General features: G+C 39.0%; 1 protein-coding gene across 3 annotated transcripts in view; it reads right to left on the bottom strand.

Moving 5' to 3' along the window:
• Positions 1-7,329: 7,329 nt before the first annotated feature.
• Positions 7,330-20,297, bottom strand: part of LOC129731397 (protein hu-li tai shao) — a 155,304-nt gene continuing 142,336 nt past the window's right edge. For all 3 annotated transcript variants that reach the window (XM_055691371.1, XM_055691373.1, XM_055691372.1), the window contains one exon: positions 7,330-9,776. In XM_055691371.1, the coding sequence (XP_055547346.1) occupies positions 9,669-9,776 (108 nt within the window). In that variant the 3' untranslated portion in view covers positions 7,330-9,668. The remainder of the gene's footprint in view (positions 9,777-20,297) is intronic.

Genomic DNA, 20,297 nt, shown 5'->3' with positions numbered 1-20,297 from the left:
CGCGTGTCTCCGTGCAAGACGGATGTTGCAACGTGCACGTACCGATGCACAGAGAGTAGAGCGCCGTGTAGCATTCGGATCTGCAAGATCGGCGCATAAAAGTGCGATAAAGGCGAGCAAGAGGGCCTGCTTCGATAAGCTATGCGCGAGTGCCAATACGAATCCGTGGGGCAACGCCTACAGAGTCGTAATGGCGAAGACCAAAGGCGTGTTGGCGCCTGCAGAGCGACCACCAGCGATGCTGGAGCGTATCATCGAGGGACTCTTTCCACGCCACGAGCCAAATCCTTGGCCTCCGGTTGCTGAGTCTCACGTCCGACGTTCCAGTATCTCAGACACAGACCAGGGATGGTCGGCCAACCTGCCGGGCATCCAATCCGTGAGAGACGGCAGCCGTGCCGAGGTTGTGGAGGAGGTAAGGGTTACGAATGAGGAACTCATCGTGATCGCCAACTCCCTAAAGGTGAGCAAGGCACCGGGACCGGATGGAATCCCGAACTTGGCCATCAGGACAGCCATGAAAGTGGCCCCCGAACTATTTCGAGCAGTCATGCAGAAGTGCCTGGATGACTGCCTCTTTCCGGACAGGTGGAAGCGACAGAGATTGGTGCTGTTGCCGAAGGCTGGGAAACCGCCAGGGGACCCATCGGCATACAGACCTATCTGTCTGCTGGACACTACGGGCAAGGTGCTTGAGAGGATTATCCTCAACAGACTGGTGAAGTACACAGAGGGTGTAAACGGTCTGGCAAGTAACCAGTTCGGCTTCCGGAAAGGTAGATCCACGCTGGATGCTATTCTCTCTGTCACCAAGACGGCAGAGGTAGCACTCCAGCGTAAGAGTTGGGGCATTCGCTATTGCGCAATCGTCACGCTTGACGTGAAGAATGCATTCAATAGCGCCAGTTGGGACTCCATAGCGCTCGCGCTTAGGAGCATCCACGTACCGGTGTCGTTGTACAAGATTTTGGAAAATTATTTCCAGAATCGGGTACTGGTTTACAACACGGAGGAGGGTCAGAAGTGCGTCCCAATCACCGCAGGGGTACCGCAAGGTTCCATCCTGGGCCCGGTGTTGTGGAATGTCATGTATGACGGAGTGTTGAAACTAAAGTTCCCCGCAGGGGTTGTGATCGTCGGTTTCGCAGACGACATAACGCTAGAGGTCTACGGCGAGTCGATCGAAGAGGTCGAGTTGACGGCCGCGCACTGCATACGCAAGGTCGAAGACTAGATGCACTCTAGGAAACTGGAGTTAGCGCATCATAAGACGGAGGTCACGGTTGTGGATAACCGTAAATCAACGCAACAGGCGGTGGTCAGAGTCGGAGACTGCACCATTACCTCAAAGTGATCTTTGAAGCTCTTAGGGGTTATGGTTGACGATAAGCTCACGTTCAAGAGTCACGTTAACTATGCCTGTAAGAGGGCTTCAACGGCCGTTTGCTGGTCTATCTCGAATGATGTCTAATAGCTCAGCGGTGTATGGCAGCAAGCGTAAAGTTCTTGCATGAGTGGTTTCGTCCATACTTAGTTATGGTGGGCCAGTGTGGTCCAAAGCGCTAGGTACTAACAGTTATCGTGATAAACTGGAAAGTACCTACAGGCTCATGTGCCTGAGGGTTGCGAGTGCGTATCGCACAGTGTCATACGACGCAATCTGCGTTCTGTCCGGCATGATGCCTATCAGCATAGCCATTAAGGAAGACGTAGAATGCTTCGATCAACGTGACACAAGGGGCATACGAGGCATTAGAAGATCATTATCGATGATCAGATGGCAGCAGAAATGGTCCAACTCCACGAAGGGTAGATGGACGCATCGACTTATTCCGGACGTATCCGAATGGGTCGGAAGGCGCCATGGAGAAGTGAACTTCTACCTGACACAGATTCTGTCAGGTCATGGTTGCTTCAGGCAGTATTTACACAGATTCGGGCATGAGGGGTCCCCCAATTGTCCCGAGTGCGTGGATGTGGAAGAGACTGCTGAGCATGTCTTCTTCGTGTGTCCTCGTTTTGCGCATGCGCGTAGCGACATGATGGTAGTGAGCGGGCCAGACACCACTCCGGACAACCTAGTTCGGAGGATGTGTAAAGACCCGAACATTTGGAGGAGGGTTTGCGCAGCTGCCTCCCAAATTGTTTTAGAGTTGCAAAACAGGCGACAGGTTGACCACCGACAAGCCAGTTAGCTAAGTTAGCTAAGTTATCAGAGTCTTAAAACCAAGAGGTTGCGTAGAGCACAAAGGCCGCTCCCTGAATCAATACCTAGCGGTGGTTCCGGGGAGTATTATGGGCTGGAGACTGGAGGGGTTTTAGTGGGTCCGGTCACTGATTCAAACCAACCCCATACTCCCTGAGGTTGGTCACCTCAGGGGTTTGGTTGCAAATTTCCCCTTCACCTGATATATATATATATATATATATATATATATATATATATATATATATATATATATATATATATATATATATATATATATATATATATATATATATATATATATATATATATATATATATATATATATATATATATATATATATATATATATATATATATATATATATATATATATATATATATATATATATATATATATATATATATATATATATATATATATATATATATATATATATATTAGGGTGGGGAAAAATTATCGGTTTTCCAGAACCAAGCTTTTTTGGTTCCTTTTGGGGCCCCAAACAACCCTAAACTTACCGGAAGTCGATTGGTTTTGTCTCCGCTTGGCGCATTGCATTTCAAATTTGTATGGAAATCGGTATGGGAAAACCTACTTTTTTGCATTTACCTTTCTACAGAGCTCAATAATACTCTAATAATGCACTACATTATGTTAAAGTATAGTATTTCAGATGCCCAACAACTTTGCCGAAGACACTGAAGAGCTAGGATGTCCATAAGAAGAGCTATAGCTGTTCAAAATTAAGTATGTCGATTTAAATGCAGAAAATCTTGGTTTCTGCCAACATTACCAATGTACCGGCGTCAGTAGGGTTCCCATCAGAAGTAACCTGTCGTAACGAGTTTATACACTCGACTGGACCAAGCAAACAAATTTAGGTCAATACTCTAGTCGTAGGTAGAATCCCAAGTATAGATGACAGTTCTAAAAGGTATGCTATTCACGTCGATGCATTAGTATTGGTGATCGTTATGAACTTTTTCCAATTTTGTATGAAATTTGAAATGATTTTGCATTTTAAACTAAACTTATAAAACATACTTTCCTGAAAAGTTAAAGAAATAATGTTCAAACATGTTTTATTTGTGGGGAATACATAAGCATGCTGCGGTTTAGGTAAAATATGCTGTTTTTCATCAATTTGCCGGTAGCCTTTTTGCACTTTTCGTTTTTTTATTGTAGTCTAATAGCGCTTCAAAATAGAGTCGCTTATGTTTCATACAGTAACAAAAGTCATGAGCATTTTTATATATTTCATTTCGACATATTGTCGCAATTTTTCACACGAAATCTAAATTAATATCAATTTCTAGTGTGTTTCAACTGGAGATTCACTCTCCAACCAAAAAAATCAGATATAAAACATCATGAAACGAGAAATTTCCAAAAATGTTCTGAATTCCATACAAAACGCGAAATTTTTCACAACGAGATTTGTTTGTGTGCGTGGATAGACAAAAATGTAGCATACCTTGTAAAACTGTCATCATACTTGGGGTAGAATCTACAACGAGTTTCAGAGGTTACTTCTGATGGAAATCTGACTGACGCCGGTACACTTGCAGTGTTGGCAGAAAAAATAATTTGCATCATAAATTCCGACATACTCAACTTTGAACGGCTCTAGTATTTTTTTGGCACACCCTCGCTATTTAGTGTCTTCGGCCAAGTTGTTAGGCATCAAAAAACCTACCATTTGAAGTCATGAAACCTTTGGTGTGAGCCATTTTGAGCTCTTTAGAACGGAAAATGCAAAAAAGTTGTTTTTTTCCAAACAAATCTCCATATAAATTTAAAATGCAATGCGCCAAGCGGAGGCAAAACCAATCGACTTCCGATAAATTTAGGATTGTTAGGGGCCCCAAAAAGAACAAAAAAAAACTAGGTTCTGGCCTTCTGCTATCAAGTTTCGTTTTTTTCCATATAACGATTCCCCACCCTAGGCTAAGGTACAGCGCCCGAGTTATTTATCCAATCGTTTTGTTTTCAAAGAATGAATTGTATATTTTTGATCAAGCATTCCAATAAACGTATGGTTTTTGCTGGAGAACTACGGACAAATTAAGAAAAACGTGTATTTACCTAAATTTTAATAATTTTTCGAGCTTAAATTAGAAATAACTCGAAAACCAATGCCTTAAGAATGTTAACTACCGAGAGCTTTTTGATTTAAAATGACTCTCTGCATCTTTTAAAATCATCAGAATAAATTTTTTTTTGAAAAATATTTGAATTAGAATTTTCATGAAAAAATCATTCTACCATTAAAACAATATTTTTCATTTCTCCATCCTGGACTTTTTTTTAAAGTTGCGGGTTAACGTCAAGTTTATTTGAAGAAAAAATAAAAAAAAATCAACTCTTTTTTTTTAAATGAAATTTAATGTTTATTTTTAATTTTTTTTGGTCAATTTTTTTTTGTACAGTGTATAATTTTTTTATAATGCATTTTTAATTCCGCACAACTCATTCTCAGACAGTTTTTCTATACAACCAACGGTTTCTGGACTACAATGCTTCGAATAAAACCTATGCCAAAAGACATACGCCTTTTTAGAATGTAACTCATGGGTGTAGAAAATCTTTCCATCTGTGAAAAATGCTCAGTTTGCTAAGCCAAATACGTGTGCAAAGTTTCATTCAAATCAAAAATGGTCGATGTTCGACCTTAGGAGTATTTCAGTCAAAAACCTGGCCAAAATACGAAAAAAATAATTCAAGTGTTCCTCGTGCTTTTGATTCTTTTTGGATTCTCTGATACTTACTACATCTTGAAGTTATCTGAGTTGTTTACAAACTACAGTAACGATCATAATCTTGTTATTAATTAGAGCCCATGAATAAGTCACAAATTGTTGTACGAAAACTATAAACTGCCACTCATGTTATTATCACTTTAAACTGATTCTTGAGCGTAAATTTAATATGGGCGGTAACAACGAAGGTATGAGTAAATTTGTGCCGGTAATGTGTTGTATAGATTGAAAACTTGTTAAAAACAAGGCATTGCCATACACGTGTTTTTCAGTTTCTTTTGATCGACAATTTTTTTCCAAAAAAGGATTTTTGTTTGGGTTCCCAGCAAAAACTCACCCACTATTGGAAAGGTTATGTGTTTCTGAATAAGTACCAGAAAGAAAATCTGGCCCATGCTCACCCATTCGTAATTGCGACCAATGCGAAGTTGGAACATTCAGATTTGCTGAATTTTTGTTTTTATTGAATGAGTGCATTTATCATGCCTTTGTCATACATCGATTGTAAAAATTTGATTAGTTTCTTCAGATTTTGTGATAACTTACCGAAAACTACCCTATTCGGGTTGATTGCGCAATACTATGAACATTCGATAATTAAAAAGTTCCTGATTCTGGAGGAAAAACTTAAAGAAACCCTCAAATGTCACCACAGAAGATCAAAACAATGATCGAGTGGTAAAAGTCTCACAAAAAACCCAAATGTCCTCCAAGAATCACACGATCTTAAGATGTCAACAGAGTCGCTCCAAAAGTTAGTTATATAAATTTGACAGCTTCGAAATATGACAAAATTGGTAAAGCTTAACCAAAATGTTGTAAAGTTGGTCGGAAGCTTCGCATTTATGTCGTCCAAGCAAAGGATAGATGGCAGTGATCGAATCAAGAGACGCAAAACGCAAACGAGAAATTGTACACTCAAAGAAATCGACACGACATCATAAAGTGTTTTGCACTTGATTTCACCCTACTGGTCAAAACATATAGAATTCATATGCGAAACACTTTAGAATTATTTATCGTGCAACATCTCATTTCCAAAAGGAGAACACTTTCAATTCTCGTGTTATGACATATAGACATAAAGTGTTTGGATTTCGAATCTCAAATGAATGTTTACCGAGCTTCGAATGATTTTTATTCGACTTTAAAATTAAAACAGTTTTACACGGAAATTATTGCATATAATGCAACCTTTGTTTTATTTATAAAACTTAAAATTTAATTTTATCTATAATAATTCATCATCAAATATAAACTTTACTTCTCTGTTGAAGAAACCTGTAAAGCAAACAAAAAAATTAATTAATTTAATTGTATTAATCAATGTTTAAGTAAACAAATACTTGCCTCTAGCGTAAAGATGCTTTCATCAGAATCTCTGTGATCTTGTGCTAGAAGAACGAAATAAGATTAGTATTGGATTCTTTTACGTGACATAAATAACTTACCTTGCAAACATTTACAAATTTAGTCCGGAAAATCGTCGAGCTTCTAAACCGTATGACACTCGCTGACTTTTCATCTGTCGCCATTTTTCTACTTTTCAGCACAAACGGCACTTCATTTGACACATAAAAACAAAACAAATCAACCGAAAGTGTTTCGCACATGATAATCACTGTGATGAAACAGTGGGGCAGATTCAAGTACAATTCACTTGAAAGGGATGTTGGAATCATACGTAAATGAAGTGCGGCTCATGGATGTAAGTTGATGTGTGCGACAACTTGAAACGAAAGTGAAAAATGACTGAATTCGATAAAAAAAATTCTTCAAAGAATAATGCGGAGTCATTTTCATATTCAATTGATGAAACACTTGGATGGAGCGTGCGCAGTTTTTTCAGTGTACCATTGGATGAGTTGAGTTACGCAGTTCCCATGACTCAATGATCTACTGGGAGCACTGCGGTTTCCAACATTATTAAGGCCATATCAGACGATCCTTTGAAAGCGAGTGATTGACAAAAAAGTATTCACTAGAACAAGCTCTTACTATATTTATACTTTTTAGAATTGCAGATTAATAGCAGAGAGAAGTTGATATATCACTGCTAGGTGATTAGATCTTGATGAAATCTTGTTAATAATAAGTTTTTATGTCTAAATATGAAGCTTAACAGAGAAAAAACCACGTTAAGACACATTTGCTATATGAAAACTCATTAAAATAATTTTGACCAGGTTTTTATTCTACGTACTCCTATGTGCATCGGTCATTTGGCGCGATTTGTCTCAGATATTAAATTGCATTTCGATAGACATCATATTCCTGATTTATAGGTAATTGTGATATGAGATGTTTCGTGAATTTGCTGTATTTCAGATATGGTATAAACGAAGGCAAAGAATCGCAGCTGTTCATCAAACATATTTTTATTTAACGGATCAAGTCATTTTTTTTTTGTTACTAAAACACATCTTGAAGCTTACAATCGAAATAGCGGAGTTAGCATTTTTTCGATGAAATGCTGGCATTATCACTACAATTCTAACAACCGTTTCTCTTGCGAAATTCTACCTTTGAAAGTAAATAAGCTCATAGTTATTACGCGTTACAAGGTGTAAACTACCGAAAATTACCGTAAACATTCCAATGCATGAGTTTACCAATTTTTGTATTCACAATACAGGTTTAACTGCAGTTATTCCAACGCGGAATCTATAATTTTTATATAACGAAATAGCTATGAGCTCATTGAGGTCCTGGTGCTATGAACGACCAGCTACATATACCTTTTGAGTAGCAGGCTATTCATTCTCATGCACAGGTATACTGTTTGGTGAACTTAATGATATCAATATCAATTTTCTTTAAAATTTTATGAACACTGGTCACCGGACATGTACGTTGCCCGAATACACATCATGTAGTGCAACAAAAGTCAGAAGCAATGGTAACAAGCGATTTTTTCACGACTCAAGTGCGGCTCGGGAGCTATTGTTATTGCAAGTCACTTCTCATGAAAATTATGTAATACTAAAGGCGATGAAAAAGACAATTGTAACGTTTCAAAGTGCATGTTCGTTTGGCCCTAAGAGAAGAGTGGCCAAGATGATAACTCGGTTTGCTCCAGGTTTTTTGCTCCAAACGTGATTGGTTGATTTTGACAGCACGCGTGTGTGACAATATTCAAAAGGGGTTCAGCTTGCCGTGTTGCAAAAAAGCTGGTGTTCGACCAAGGGATTGGTATGGTAGCCTTCAAGCGTATCGAACATCTATTTCTGTACCGTTCATCACAAAACTTCGTTTTATGCCGTCACAATTTGCTTCTATATGTTTTGGGGCACAATTATTGTACAAAATATCACTTAGAATATCAAATTACATACAAAAATCTTGAGAAACTGCTCAAAATTATCCGATAAGCTGTCAATAACTGCAGTCAACATTTGGTCGGTTTGCCCGAATCAACATAAGATGAGGGTAAACTGACCATTTTTCGGGTGCCAGTGCCAGTGATGTTGGTAACGCGTCAAATGTGTGGTAGCTGACAGCGGTGCCATCCCCGTGTGTTCGACCCAATCATTGAGTAAGTAAAAGTGAAATATTGTGGACACAATTTTGTTTTCGTTGCGACAAAAAAAGCAAATAAGAATTTGAATGAAGTGCCAAGAGTTTGGTCGTAAAATTTTATCGATTTCCCAAGAATGCAGAACCTTATCGACAGTGGCTAAAAATATGCGAAAAATCTGAAAAAGATATTCCAAATTTTAAAATCTCACGCAATAGTCAAAAATGCAGTGAAGGTAATTCTTTTTATTATTATGTTGTTTATTTAGTTGTTCGTGGTAAAGTGAAATCAAGCTTTTCTTGAAAACAAGCAATTTTCCCCTTGATTTTGCAACAGGAATTAAGTGTTTCGCCAAATATTTTTCATTCTGCTCTCTATAAAAAGTCCGGAGAAGTCAGAAAAACAAAAAAAAAAGTCTGGCAGTGGTAGTATGATGATATAAATATGGACGAAGTTTTGTTGTTTTGTTTTATATGTTGTTTGTAATCCAATTTTCTTTGTTGTGTTTTTGTTAAATAAAAATATCGAATAAATAAATTGTTCTGGTTGCACTGGATTTTGCGTAAGGCAGACGAAAATAATATTCAACCGGGGATATGTTTCATAGCAAAGAAGAAGAGAAAGAAGCCACTTGGCCACTCTTCTCTTAGGTTTGGCCATGCATCGTAGTTGTTATGGTACATGCGATGTTTTATATCCTGAAAGCACAAAGTAAAATTAACGGAAACACCATTCCAATTGCAGCACTCTTCCATCACTATCAGTGTTAAAAACATAGTTTCGACAATTATTTTCAGTAAACTTCATCTTATACAACCTAAAACACAGTTAGCTTCACGTGCTAGCAATCAGCAGCATGAAACAACTCTTGAGGAAACCTAGTATGGGTTTGCAAGAAGACAAACTTATTACTGAACTCAACTATAACTACAGGGTGCATTTTATCTGACCATTTCACACATTATTAAAACTGCTGCAGCAATTGCTATATTGTGCCTGTGCCTTTCTGAGTGATAGTCATTATTAATAGGAATATTTGTTCTTATCATCTCATATACATTCGTTCTGGGGGATTTTTTTCTATTATGTATTCACTTTTTCGTTCGTATAGTAGAAGAAAAAAAGGTATCTTTTAATTAAATTCTTACAAAATCGTCAGTGAGAACAGCTATCCAAAGTTATCTAGGCCTCGATCCGCTTCTTGTCCTTCTTCTTTTTCAAAAATGATGGAGTCCTCAAGCCTTTCTTCTTCTTTTTATCTTTCTTGGGAGACCCTTCGGTAGATACATCCTGTAAATAAAGCGATAATATAACACCTTATTAAAACGATATGTTTGTACAAGTGCTATTAACTCCACGTAATCTTTTGATGTATGAGTGTGAGCGTGTTTGCGTGCTGCATTTTGAAGTAGAATACTTCTCTCAGGAAGTTCGGCTACATAGGGATGTGAAATAAAAATCTAAAACCGAAAAAAGTGAAAAATATGTCCAATTTCAAATGCTAATAAATCGGTTAGTATTCGATGGATTTCCTTCGTTCTTGCAGCAATAGATTGGAAAATCTTCTAAGATTCTTCCCAAAATAAGATAATTGTAATTTTATCATTCACACTATTGTACTATTGAAAATAGTCAAGCCTTGTCAAAACGAAAAATTCGACCTCTGATTGGTCGTTATATGCTTGCTTCCCAAGCACGGTCGACAGGATCATATACCTTGCAATTGAAAACATGCTATTTGGCCTATATAAGAGCCTGCTTCAGCCGGAGCCGCTCATAATAGTTCTAGACAGCGACAAGTCGTTCTTCCTTAGCAACAGCACTAGCCCTGTGGTTGGTCACCACGTCTCAGGAGCAGCGCGGTTTTTCTCAGCGTGTGTCGCCAGACAGCCATTATTCCCCCCTTGTTGGGGCAGCTTGAAGATTGCCATCAGGAAATCCAATTTTGGAAATCAAAATGCCTTTTTGAAGGCAAATAAACAAGTCATTGAAAGTTAATAATTTTTGTCAACGCAAGCAAGCATTCTGTGTTGCATCCTTACAATTTAATTTTGTCGCACCCGTCTAATTTACTGAATGTGAAATAGCTTCCACAGTGCATGTTGTCCGTGTATCTTAATTCCCCCAATGTTAGGGCAGCTCAAAGGTTGTAATTAGCAACCGATTTTGAACCGCAACATGCTTTTTTCAAGGCAAATAAAAAAATAATTGGAGGTTAATAATTTTCTGGCATCAACACAAGCAGACATTCTGTGCGGGATGCAATCAAATTCTGTTGTAGTTGTCTAATTTTCACTTTATTTAGTAAACCCCCCACTGTAGGGGCGGCGCAAAGGCTGCGATCAGCATAACCGACATTGAATAATAAACTGCCCTGTTAGTACGTATTCACAAAAGCAGTTAGTTCGACTATGCAGAGCTAATATGAAGTCGATTCAATCAATCAGCATAAACAGAATTTCGTCGTCTCCCAGCTGCCAAGTTGCAACATGATGCAACACGCAACAGCGAGCAAACGAAATCGCTTGATGTTACAAACCGCAATAAGATACGGGTTAAAACCGTTGCGTGTGTGAGAGCACCATCGGTGTTTATTCGCTGGATACACTATCTACTGTCTACTGAACGCAATAATCTGCTTACATGCGACATGGGGACGGGAACATTTTCTGCAACCAAGCTGCACAACACGACACAAAACATGTTATTTTGTTGCTTCAATGAGAGTGCTATCGGTCCGGCTCGACAGAATGTTCACAAGCAGACTTCCTGAAATCTCGCTCGCACAAAGAAGAGACAGTGTGCTTTGCGCTACAAGTCTCGTTTCTCATTCAGTCGCTTCGTGCTGTGTGCAGCGTGCGAGCGAGAAAACTTACCATTCGTACGAGCCATGTCTCGTCGCATGGGAATTTTTATTGCGACGTACATGAAGATATCTCGTCTCTCAACTTAACGAGTGCGGTGCATGGGCGTCGCGTACTTGAAACAGCTTGCGTGCAAATTCTCGTGAGCTCGTCTCGCGAGCTTGCCTCGCATGTTGCTTTGCGCTAATGGTGCGAGAAGGAAATTGATTTTGCGCAGAAGGAAACAGGCAGGGGATTTTATGTTGTTTTTTATTTACGGTGTTATAGCAGCATGCATCAAAACACCGTTAGAATTATCAATGATATAACCTAGTTTATTTATTTATCAATTCAAAATTCTGTGAATAATTCATCCGACTTTTGTTAACATGAATTAAGAACGTTTTGTTACTATACTTATTATGCTAACGGTACGAAAATGCACCGGATGCAGAGTGTTACGTTGGTTAACAGGAGTGTTCCTTTCGTCGGTTTAGATGTCATTGACTATCTTATGATAGAACTCTGTTTTGTAGTTCTAAGGATAAAAAATGTGGTTTGAAATTACAACATAAGTTTTTCGGGAGTTAAAAATAGTAAAACCATTGAAATTGTTTATATTTTCTAGTACATGTTGATGTTGGATAGAATTTTCGAATTGAGTACACTAAAGTCGCTTTTTATGCGGGGGATACATGCCGCGTAAAAAACCGCGTAAATTCCGGAATCCGCGTAAAAAAAAAACCGCGTAAATTCTGCAATCCGAGTGAAGAGGAACCGAAATCCGCAAGAAAAAAAATACCGCGTAAATTCCGGAATCCACGTAAAAAACCGCGTAAAAGCGACCTTAGTGTATAGATATTGCAAATCAGGTTTTGAAGGTTCGTGATAATCTGATCGTAGTAATATAGTTTTGTGAATTTTTCCGATTAATACACCTTCAGAAGGGTCTGACGGCATATATCGTATGTAGGTACGGTAGGCAGCCTATACACCAGAGAGACGCAGAGACACTCACCGTTAAGGCAACTGTCAACATCAAAACGGATAACGGCAATGCAAAATAATACAGCTCGCCCGTTTTGATGTTGACAGTTTCCTCACCGGTGAGTGCTTTGTCATTTCTCTAATATACAGTTTCACTAAGGTACAGTACGGGCGTCTCGCTCAGTTCGTAAAGCGATAAGACAAAGTGTGGTGCGCCGCAGTCTCTTACCGAAGAAAAAGAAGAAAAGAAACCTCTCGTCGTTTCAGCGCGTGTACAGGAAGTCTGTGTACACGAGAAAGTCTCACGAGCTGTAGCGCACGAGCTGTATCAAGTATGTACAGTACGGGCGTCTCGCTTAGTTCGTAGTGCGATGAAACATCGCCTTGCGCATCGCAATCCGAACCGAAAGAGAAGCGAAAGAGCAACCTGCAAATTGCATGTGACGTGTCTCGTCTCGTCGCACAAGCATGGAAATTCTACGAGCGAGAGAAAGGTTTCTCTCGTCGCTTGAAAAAAAAGCGCGTGCACGGGAAGTCTGTTCACAAGAAATCATTTTTGTGCATCCGTGCTACGAAACTGAGGAAAAACTTTAGAAACTAAAAAAAGGTGGAGCTTATCAAATGATCGTTCTGAACCAGAATGAAGTCACACATATTTTTCAAGTTATATCATTCCACCACGTACGGAAAATAATTCATTCCTATTTTCATCCCTATATAAGAGCCTGTTTTAGTCGAAGCCGCTCATAGTAGTTCTGAACAGCGACGACAGCAGTCCTCCCTTAGCAGAAGCGGGAGCGAGCAGTGGGTACCATCGATAGCGGATAGCGGCCACAACTGTGGCATGGCTGTGAATAAGCGTAGCAGTTTCAGCGGATCTCACCATCGATAGCAGCAGGGCCAGCAGATGCAGGTACAGCGGATACCAATGGCGGCCACAACTGTGGCATGGCTACGGATAGCGTTGCAGGTGCTCAGCAGTTGGGCCAGCGTATAGCGGCCACAACTGTGGCATGGCTATGCATAGCGTAGCTGTTGCAGCGGGTATATCAGCATCGATAGTAGCAGGGTCAGCTGATGCAACGACACTCCCTTCACTAAAATGCTGTTTCAGTGTGGTAGCGGGAAGCATCAGCAGCAGGCTTGCATGGAGTGAATACATCAGCCAGCAACTTTCTCTAAGGCCTCTGCCATAGTAGACGCAAAAAACGGCGCGAACCGATTCGCTCGGCCGTAGGTTGATGTACAGCTCTACTGATGGCTGTACGTTAACCTACAGCTGAGCGAATCGGTTCGCGTCGCTTTTCGCGTCTATTATGGCAGAGGCCTAATGGGAAAGTTGTATCAGTTTGTTCAGAAGAATATTATTGTCGGTAATATTACAGAGATGCGATTGCGTAAATCCGATTTTGAATTGAACAATTGTTCTTTTGAGAACAAATAACACACTTATTTGAAGAGTTAATAGCTTTTGGTACCAATAGCAGTATAGTGACAGCCTCAGCGGTAGATGCAGATGCAGCTGGTACTTCCCTGAGGCCGATGTAAAGGTAAACGGGAGCAGCACGGCGAAACAGTTCGGGTTATGCTTAGACGCGCGTCATTTTTCGTTTTTGATATTCCCCACATGAAACGACGCGCTTTCGTATGACAGCGGTGGTATTAGCGGTAGATGCATTTGCCAACACTTCCTCCTGTAAAGCCGTGTCTAGTTTTCAATGTGAAAACACCTTTCTCATTGTGTTGACCGTGCGCCTTAGTCCTCACTATCAAGATAACACAGAGATGTAAGATAAACACTACATCCTATTTAGAAAATCTATAACGAGCGTCTTAGCAGAGTGATTGAGAAATCAAAGAAATAGTTATCGGTTTCCGTTATACTCTACTAATTTTTTTGGAAATAAATATTGAAATTCAGTCCGCAAATATATATTTCGACTGTGACGTACAGTCTTCCTCAGTGCTTATGTGGACTGGTAAAGAGCAAAGCGTAAATCCTGTTTTTTATTTGTAGTAGGTAAAATGAAAATTTAGCACTCTTAATTGGAGTTAGGTAGGGAATTATGCGGTCGATTGTTTACCGTACCATGTCTGGGGTTTTTGGGAAGCAGATTGAATAGCCATGAGGGGTGATTACCTGCGTCTTTATTGAGCAGCGTGCATGAGTGTTGTTTATAAATTTCTAAACTTTCAGCTACGTCTAATTTCCATAAATTATTAACGGGGCGGAAGAGGTGAATGTTATCCAAAGTTAGTGGATGTTCCTCGTTAAAAATATGTTCAGCAACTTTTGATTTGAAAAGGTATGGTGGGGCATTTTTTGAAACTTTACTTGCTTTTGTCACTTCTGCGAAATGTTCTTTGAAACGTATCCCTAGGTTACGTTTAGTTTGTCCAATGTAAACCATGTCACAGTGACTGCATGCAATTTTATAAATTCCAGCTTTGTTCAGGGTATCAATAGGGTCTTTGGAAGACCCCAATTTTGTTTTGAGTTGGGTATTTCTACTAGTGTAGACAATATCCATCCCAAATTTTCTAAATTTTGAACGAAGTGGGCGTGTCAAGTTAACGTCATATTCAACGGCTACCCTTTTCAGATCTTCTGTTATTGGGGTGAGTGTTGTAAAAGATTTCCGAATTTGAACACGCTTCTTTTTATCAACAATGGCTTGAATGATACTTTCATTGTAGCCATTAAGTTTAGCAATTTCGAAAATATATTCCAGTTCCTTTTGCTTGGCTACTTCACTTAGAGGTAAAGTTTCCATGCGGTGGATCATATGATGGAAAAATGCTATTTTATGCTGGAAGGGATGGTTTGAAGTGTTAGGTATTACCCGTTTTGTATTCGTGGGTTGAGCATGAGCATGAGCATGATTGACCGCCCGCGGTTGCTACTCCGTTATTGCCAGATCAGCTGTAATTTCACAAAGAACCAACAGATCATGTTTGGGACCAACATGCATCCTCAATGTGTAAAAACAGGTGACCTAAATCTCTATATTAGGCAATACCAGCGCCGGCCGCATCCGAATGCTGGTCAAAGAAGGAGTTTGTATAGGAATATGTTGACGTGATACTCGCTTTATGGAAGCCGAGAACACCTCTGCACTTCCACGAGAAATCACTGGGATGTTGGATAAAGGGGAAGGTATACAGCAGGGTTCGTTTTGGTAAACGATGCGCTAATGTCGGGTTCTTCAGAACATGTGCCGCGTCTACAAGTTTATTACATCCGCCACTATATTTATAATTGATTCGAACTTATTTAGTTTGACAATGTAACACCGCAACAATAAAACGTACGCGAGGATACAGGATTTTTGACTAAACCGAGACAACCTCAAATTACCGTATATCTCCTCGTAAGGTTATGCTCTTTATACCTAAAACTATTGCGCGTTGTTGATCCATCTGTAGATAATACGACCTCATGGAAGGTACCGACGCGGGGGTTGAAATGATATTTATCGACTGAACGAAATCTACTTCGATTTCCGATGTAATAATTTAGATGCAACGCGCGAGCAGTCTCCGACTTAACGTTGATGGAGATGAGAAAGATATGATGAAATATCTGGGTTCACTTCGCGAAATCACCACACGCCGGAAGTCCATATATCAGCAAAACTCGTCCGGGCTGAATACGCGTTTACACCGAAGCGTTACGAACAACCGCTTTAATCCCCCCGGCCGACACATACGCGCAGGAACTCGGCGTTTACGTCGATTATCTCTTAACAATGTACGCCTAATACGCCTAATAAATATGAAAATTGGCAATGTTCCATGCATCCAAAGCCTCAACAATTAAATAAAAGAAAATATACATATAAGCCTGAATATAATTTTAAATTTGTTGACAAAGTGCCGAACTAGTCATAAATATAACAAATTATGTAAAACAACTGGTCAAAAGCTAGAACAATCAAAAAATCTAAGCATATGATTCCTGAGAAACACATACTCCAAACTCCACAAACCACATTAACACTTTGTGGACAAAATTAAAACTTGTTACTGAAACTCTGCGGAAAAAAATACCGCGCACACAATTTCAACGATGAAATCAAAATCTCTCTGTATCTGTTTTCTCACATAAAGTAAAACTAGAAACAAGCATCAACATATCACTTTACAATACAGACAAGACAAAACGTATACTTAGCTTTCATCTCTGCATTTTCCAGTTGTTTTCATCGTTTTTGGACTTTTCTTTAAATAGAAGTATAGTGGCAACATGCATGTATGCCTTCACACACTCGTTTAATCCATACAACATTTCATTCGTTGAAAAGAGATAGCACATTAACACTGTAAACGGCGATGCATGGTTTTGATCTTACTGGCAAATTTTCACTTCAAGTTTAACTAGATACAAGCCAAATATAATTTGCACTATGCCAATGAATAAATCCCTAATGAGCATCCAATCACTATAAAACTATGTGGAGCAGCTGCTCGAAAAACACTCTCCTTATTGTATCTTACCCGTTTTGTATTCGTGGGTTTCCGATAAATTTCAAATTCCAAGTCCGTAGACTTTCTGACTACAACGACGTCCAAGAAAGAGAGTCTGTTGTTAAGTTCTTTTTCAATTGTGAAGTTTACATTTTTATGGGTATTATTAAGGGATATGAAAAAAGTTTCAAGATCCGCCCTTTTCAAAATACAAAAAATATCATCCACATACCTCCACCATCGAATTGGTAAGATGTTCCTCTTCTCTAATGTACTTTCTATATTTGCCATGAAGAGCTCACATAGAAAGGGAGAAAGAGGATTCCCCATTGGTGCCCCTTTAGTCTGTTTGTAAAATTTACCACGAAATGTGAAGTAGTTTTCTTTCATGCAAAGGCGTGAAAGTTTCAACAAACTGTCAACTTTCTTTTTCCAAGTATTATCAAAATATTGGGAAAGAAGCCAGTCCTCTAAAAGGTTTAAGGTTTCATTCACTGGAACGCTAGGAAATAAGGCCGTAACGTCAAATGAAACCATTATCTCATCAGATTGGATGTTACCCGAGGATCTTAAATTTTCAACGAAACCCCAGCAAAATCTTCTAAATATGGGCCTAAACTTCGCAATTCCTTCACGACCCAATATTGAACAATCGATCATCGATATAGAAGCTGGGATGGACAGTTGTAAACTTTCCACAGAACAAACTGGTGAAGTACGCCAAATTTTTTCAAAAATTACTAAGACACTGCCACGTCATGAAAATTCGTCTAAAGACAGTTGAGGAATTACGTAAAAAACCTGTTTTCTATTTAAAAGCAGATTAGGGGAACAAAACCGTCATCATGGACAAGTCTGACTATGATGAACAAATAACCCACAAAATTGATAAAGGTCCATATTGGCAACTGCGACTTAATCCTCTTGCTGATATGGTAAAACGTGTCGAAAATACAATAAAAGAATGCAAACCCGTTTTGGGTAATGCGTTACAAAATCTTCGTGTTTCAAATCCAGTTCTTCCAAGAATAAAGGGTCTCCCCAAAATTCACAAACCTGGAAATGAAATGAGAGAAATTAACTCAGCGGTAGGGGCTCCCACAGAAAAATTGGCTAAATGGCTGGTAAAAGAATTTCAAGCCATGCCCAAGAAATTTCCAAGTCGATCAGTAAAGAGCACCGGAGATTTCGTTGAAAATTTAAGATCCTCGGGTAACATCCAATTTGATGAGATAATGGTTTCATTTGACGTTACGGCCTTATTTCCTAGCGTTCCAGTGAATGAAACCTTAAACCTTTTAGAGGACTGGCTTCTTTCCCAATATTTTGATAATACTTGGAAAAAGAAAGTTGACAGTTTGTTGAAACTTTCACGCCTTTGCATGAAAGAAAACTACTTCACATTTCGTGGTAAATTTCACAAACAGACTAAAGGGGCACCAATGGGGAATCCTCTTTCTCCCTTTCTATGTGAGCTCTTCATGGCAAATATAGAAAGTACATTAGAGAAGAGGAACATCTTACCAATTCGATGGTGGAGGTATGTGGATGATATTTTTTGTATTTTGAAAAGGGCGGATCTTGAAACTTTTTTCATATCCCTTAATAATACCCATAAAAATATAAACTTCACAATTGAAAAAGAACTTAACAACAGACTCCCTTTCTTGGACGTCGTTGTAGTCAGAAAGTCTACGGACTTGGAATTTGAAATTTATCGGAAGCCCACGAATACAAAACGGGTAATACCTAACACTTCAAAACCATCCCTTCCAGCATAAAATGGCATTTTTCCATCATATGATCCACCGCATGGAAACTTTACCTCTAAGTGAAGTAGCCAAGCAAAAGGAACTGGAATATATTTTCGAAATTGCTAAACTTAATGGCTACAATGAAAGTATCATTCAAGCCATTGTTGATAAAAAGAAGCGTGCTCAAATTCGGAAATCTTTTACAACACTCACCCCAATAACAGAAGATCTGAAAAGGGTAGCCGTTGAATATGACGTTAACTTGACACGCCCACTTCGTTCAAAATTTAGAAAATTTGGGATGGATATTGTCTACACTAGTAGAAATACCCAACTCAAAACAAAATTGGGGTCTACCAAAGACCCTATTGATACCCTGAACAAAGCTGGAATTTATAAAATTGCATGCGGTCACTGTGACATGGTTTACATTGGACAAACTAAACGTAACCTAGGGATACGTTTCAAAGACCATTTCGCAGAAGTGACAAAAGCAAGTAAAGTTTCAAAAAATGCCCCACCTTACCTTTTCAAATCAAAAGTTGCTGAACATATTTTTAACGAAGAACATCCACTAACTTCGGATAACATTCACCTCCTCCGCCCGTTAATAATTTATGGAAATTAGACGTAGCTGAAAGTTTAGAAATTTATAAACAACACTCATGCACGCTGCTCAATAAAGACGCAGGTAATCACCCCTCATGGCTATTCAATCTGCTTCCCAAAAACCCCAGACATGGTACGGTAAACAATCGACCGCATAATTCCCTACCTAACTCCAATTAAGAGTGCTAAATTTTCATTTTACCTACTACAAATAAAAAACAGGATTTACGCTTTGCTCTTTACCAGTCCACATAAGCACTGAGCAAGACTGTACGTTACAGTCGAAATATATATTTGCGGACTGAATTTCAATATTTATTTCCAAAAAAATTAGTAGAGTATAACGGAAACCGATAACTATTTCTTTGATTACTACATCCTATGATAAATTGAACAATTGTCCTTATAAGGACAACAATTGAATTAATGAAGATTTAATTTTGAATTGGAATACTTCTCTCAGGAAGTTCGCATAGGGATGTAAAATGAAAATCTAAAACTGAAAAAAGTGAGAAAAATTTCAAATGCTAATAAATCGGTTTGTTTTCGATGGATTTCCTTCGTTTTTGCAGCAATCGATTAGAAAATCTTCTAAGATTCCTACCAAATGCATGAAATTGCAATTTTATCATTCGAACTATTGTACTATTGAAAACTCTTAAGCCTTGTCTAAACACAAAATTCGACCTATGATTGGTCGTTATACCGCGCTTTCCCAAGCACGGTCGGCAGAGTTATGGACCTAGTAAATTGGTAATGCATCATTTGGCCTATATTAGAGCTTCATCAGATAATAAACAAACATTTCATCGGATATTAAATTAAACAACTGAAATTTGAAGAACACAAATGATATTTGAAGAGTTAATATTTTCTCGTTTTGCGCTATAATCCAAAGTTCAATATCTTCATCTACATGCATACTCTGACTATTATCACGTGTTTGCGTCGCATAGTGTTTGGCTACGGTCATGCAGAACGCAAATAACGGCGCGATGCGATTCGGCAAGACGAAATCTGTTGAAATGTATAGCTCTACTTCGCCTTAAAAAGAGCTGTACATTTCACCACGGTAAGGCGAATCCGTCGCGCCGGCATTCGCGTTCTGCATAACCGTAGCCTTTGTTCCGTTCCCGTTTAATGATGTCGTA

This window comes from Wyeomyia smithii, chromosome 3, assembly GCF_029784165.1.
Source record: "Wyeomyia smithii strain HCP4-BCI-WySm-NY-G18 chromosome 3, ASM2978416v1, whole genome shotgun sequence".
Lineage (NCBI taxonomy): Eukaryota > Metazoa > Arthropoda > Insecta > Diptera > Culicidae > Wyeomyia > Wyeomyia smithii.
This window is presented reverse-complemented; position numbering and strand designations above follow the sequence as displayed.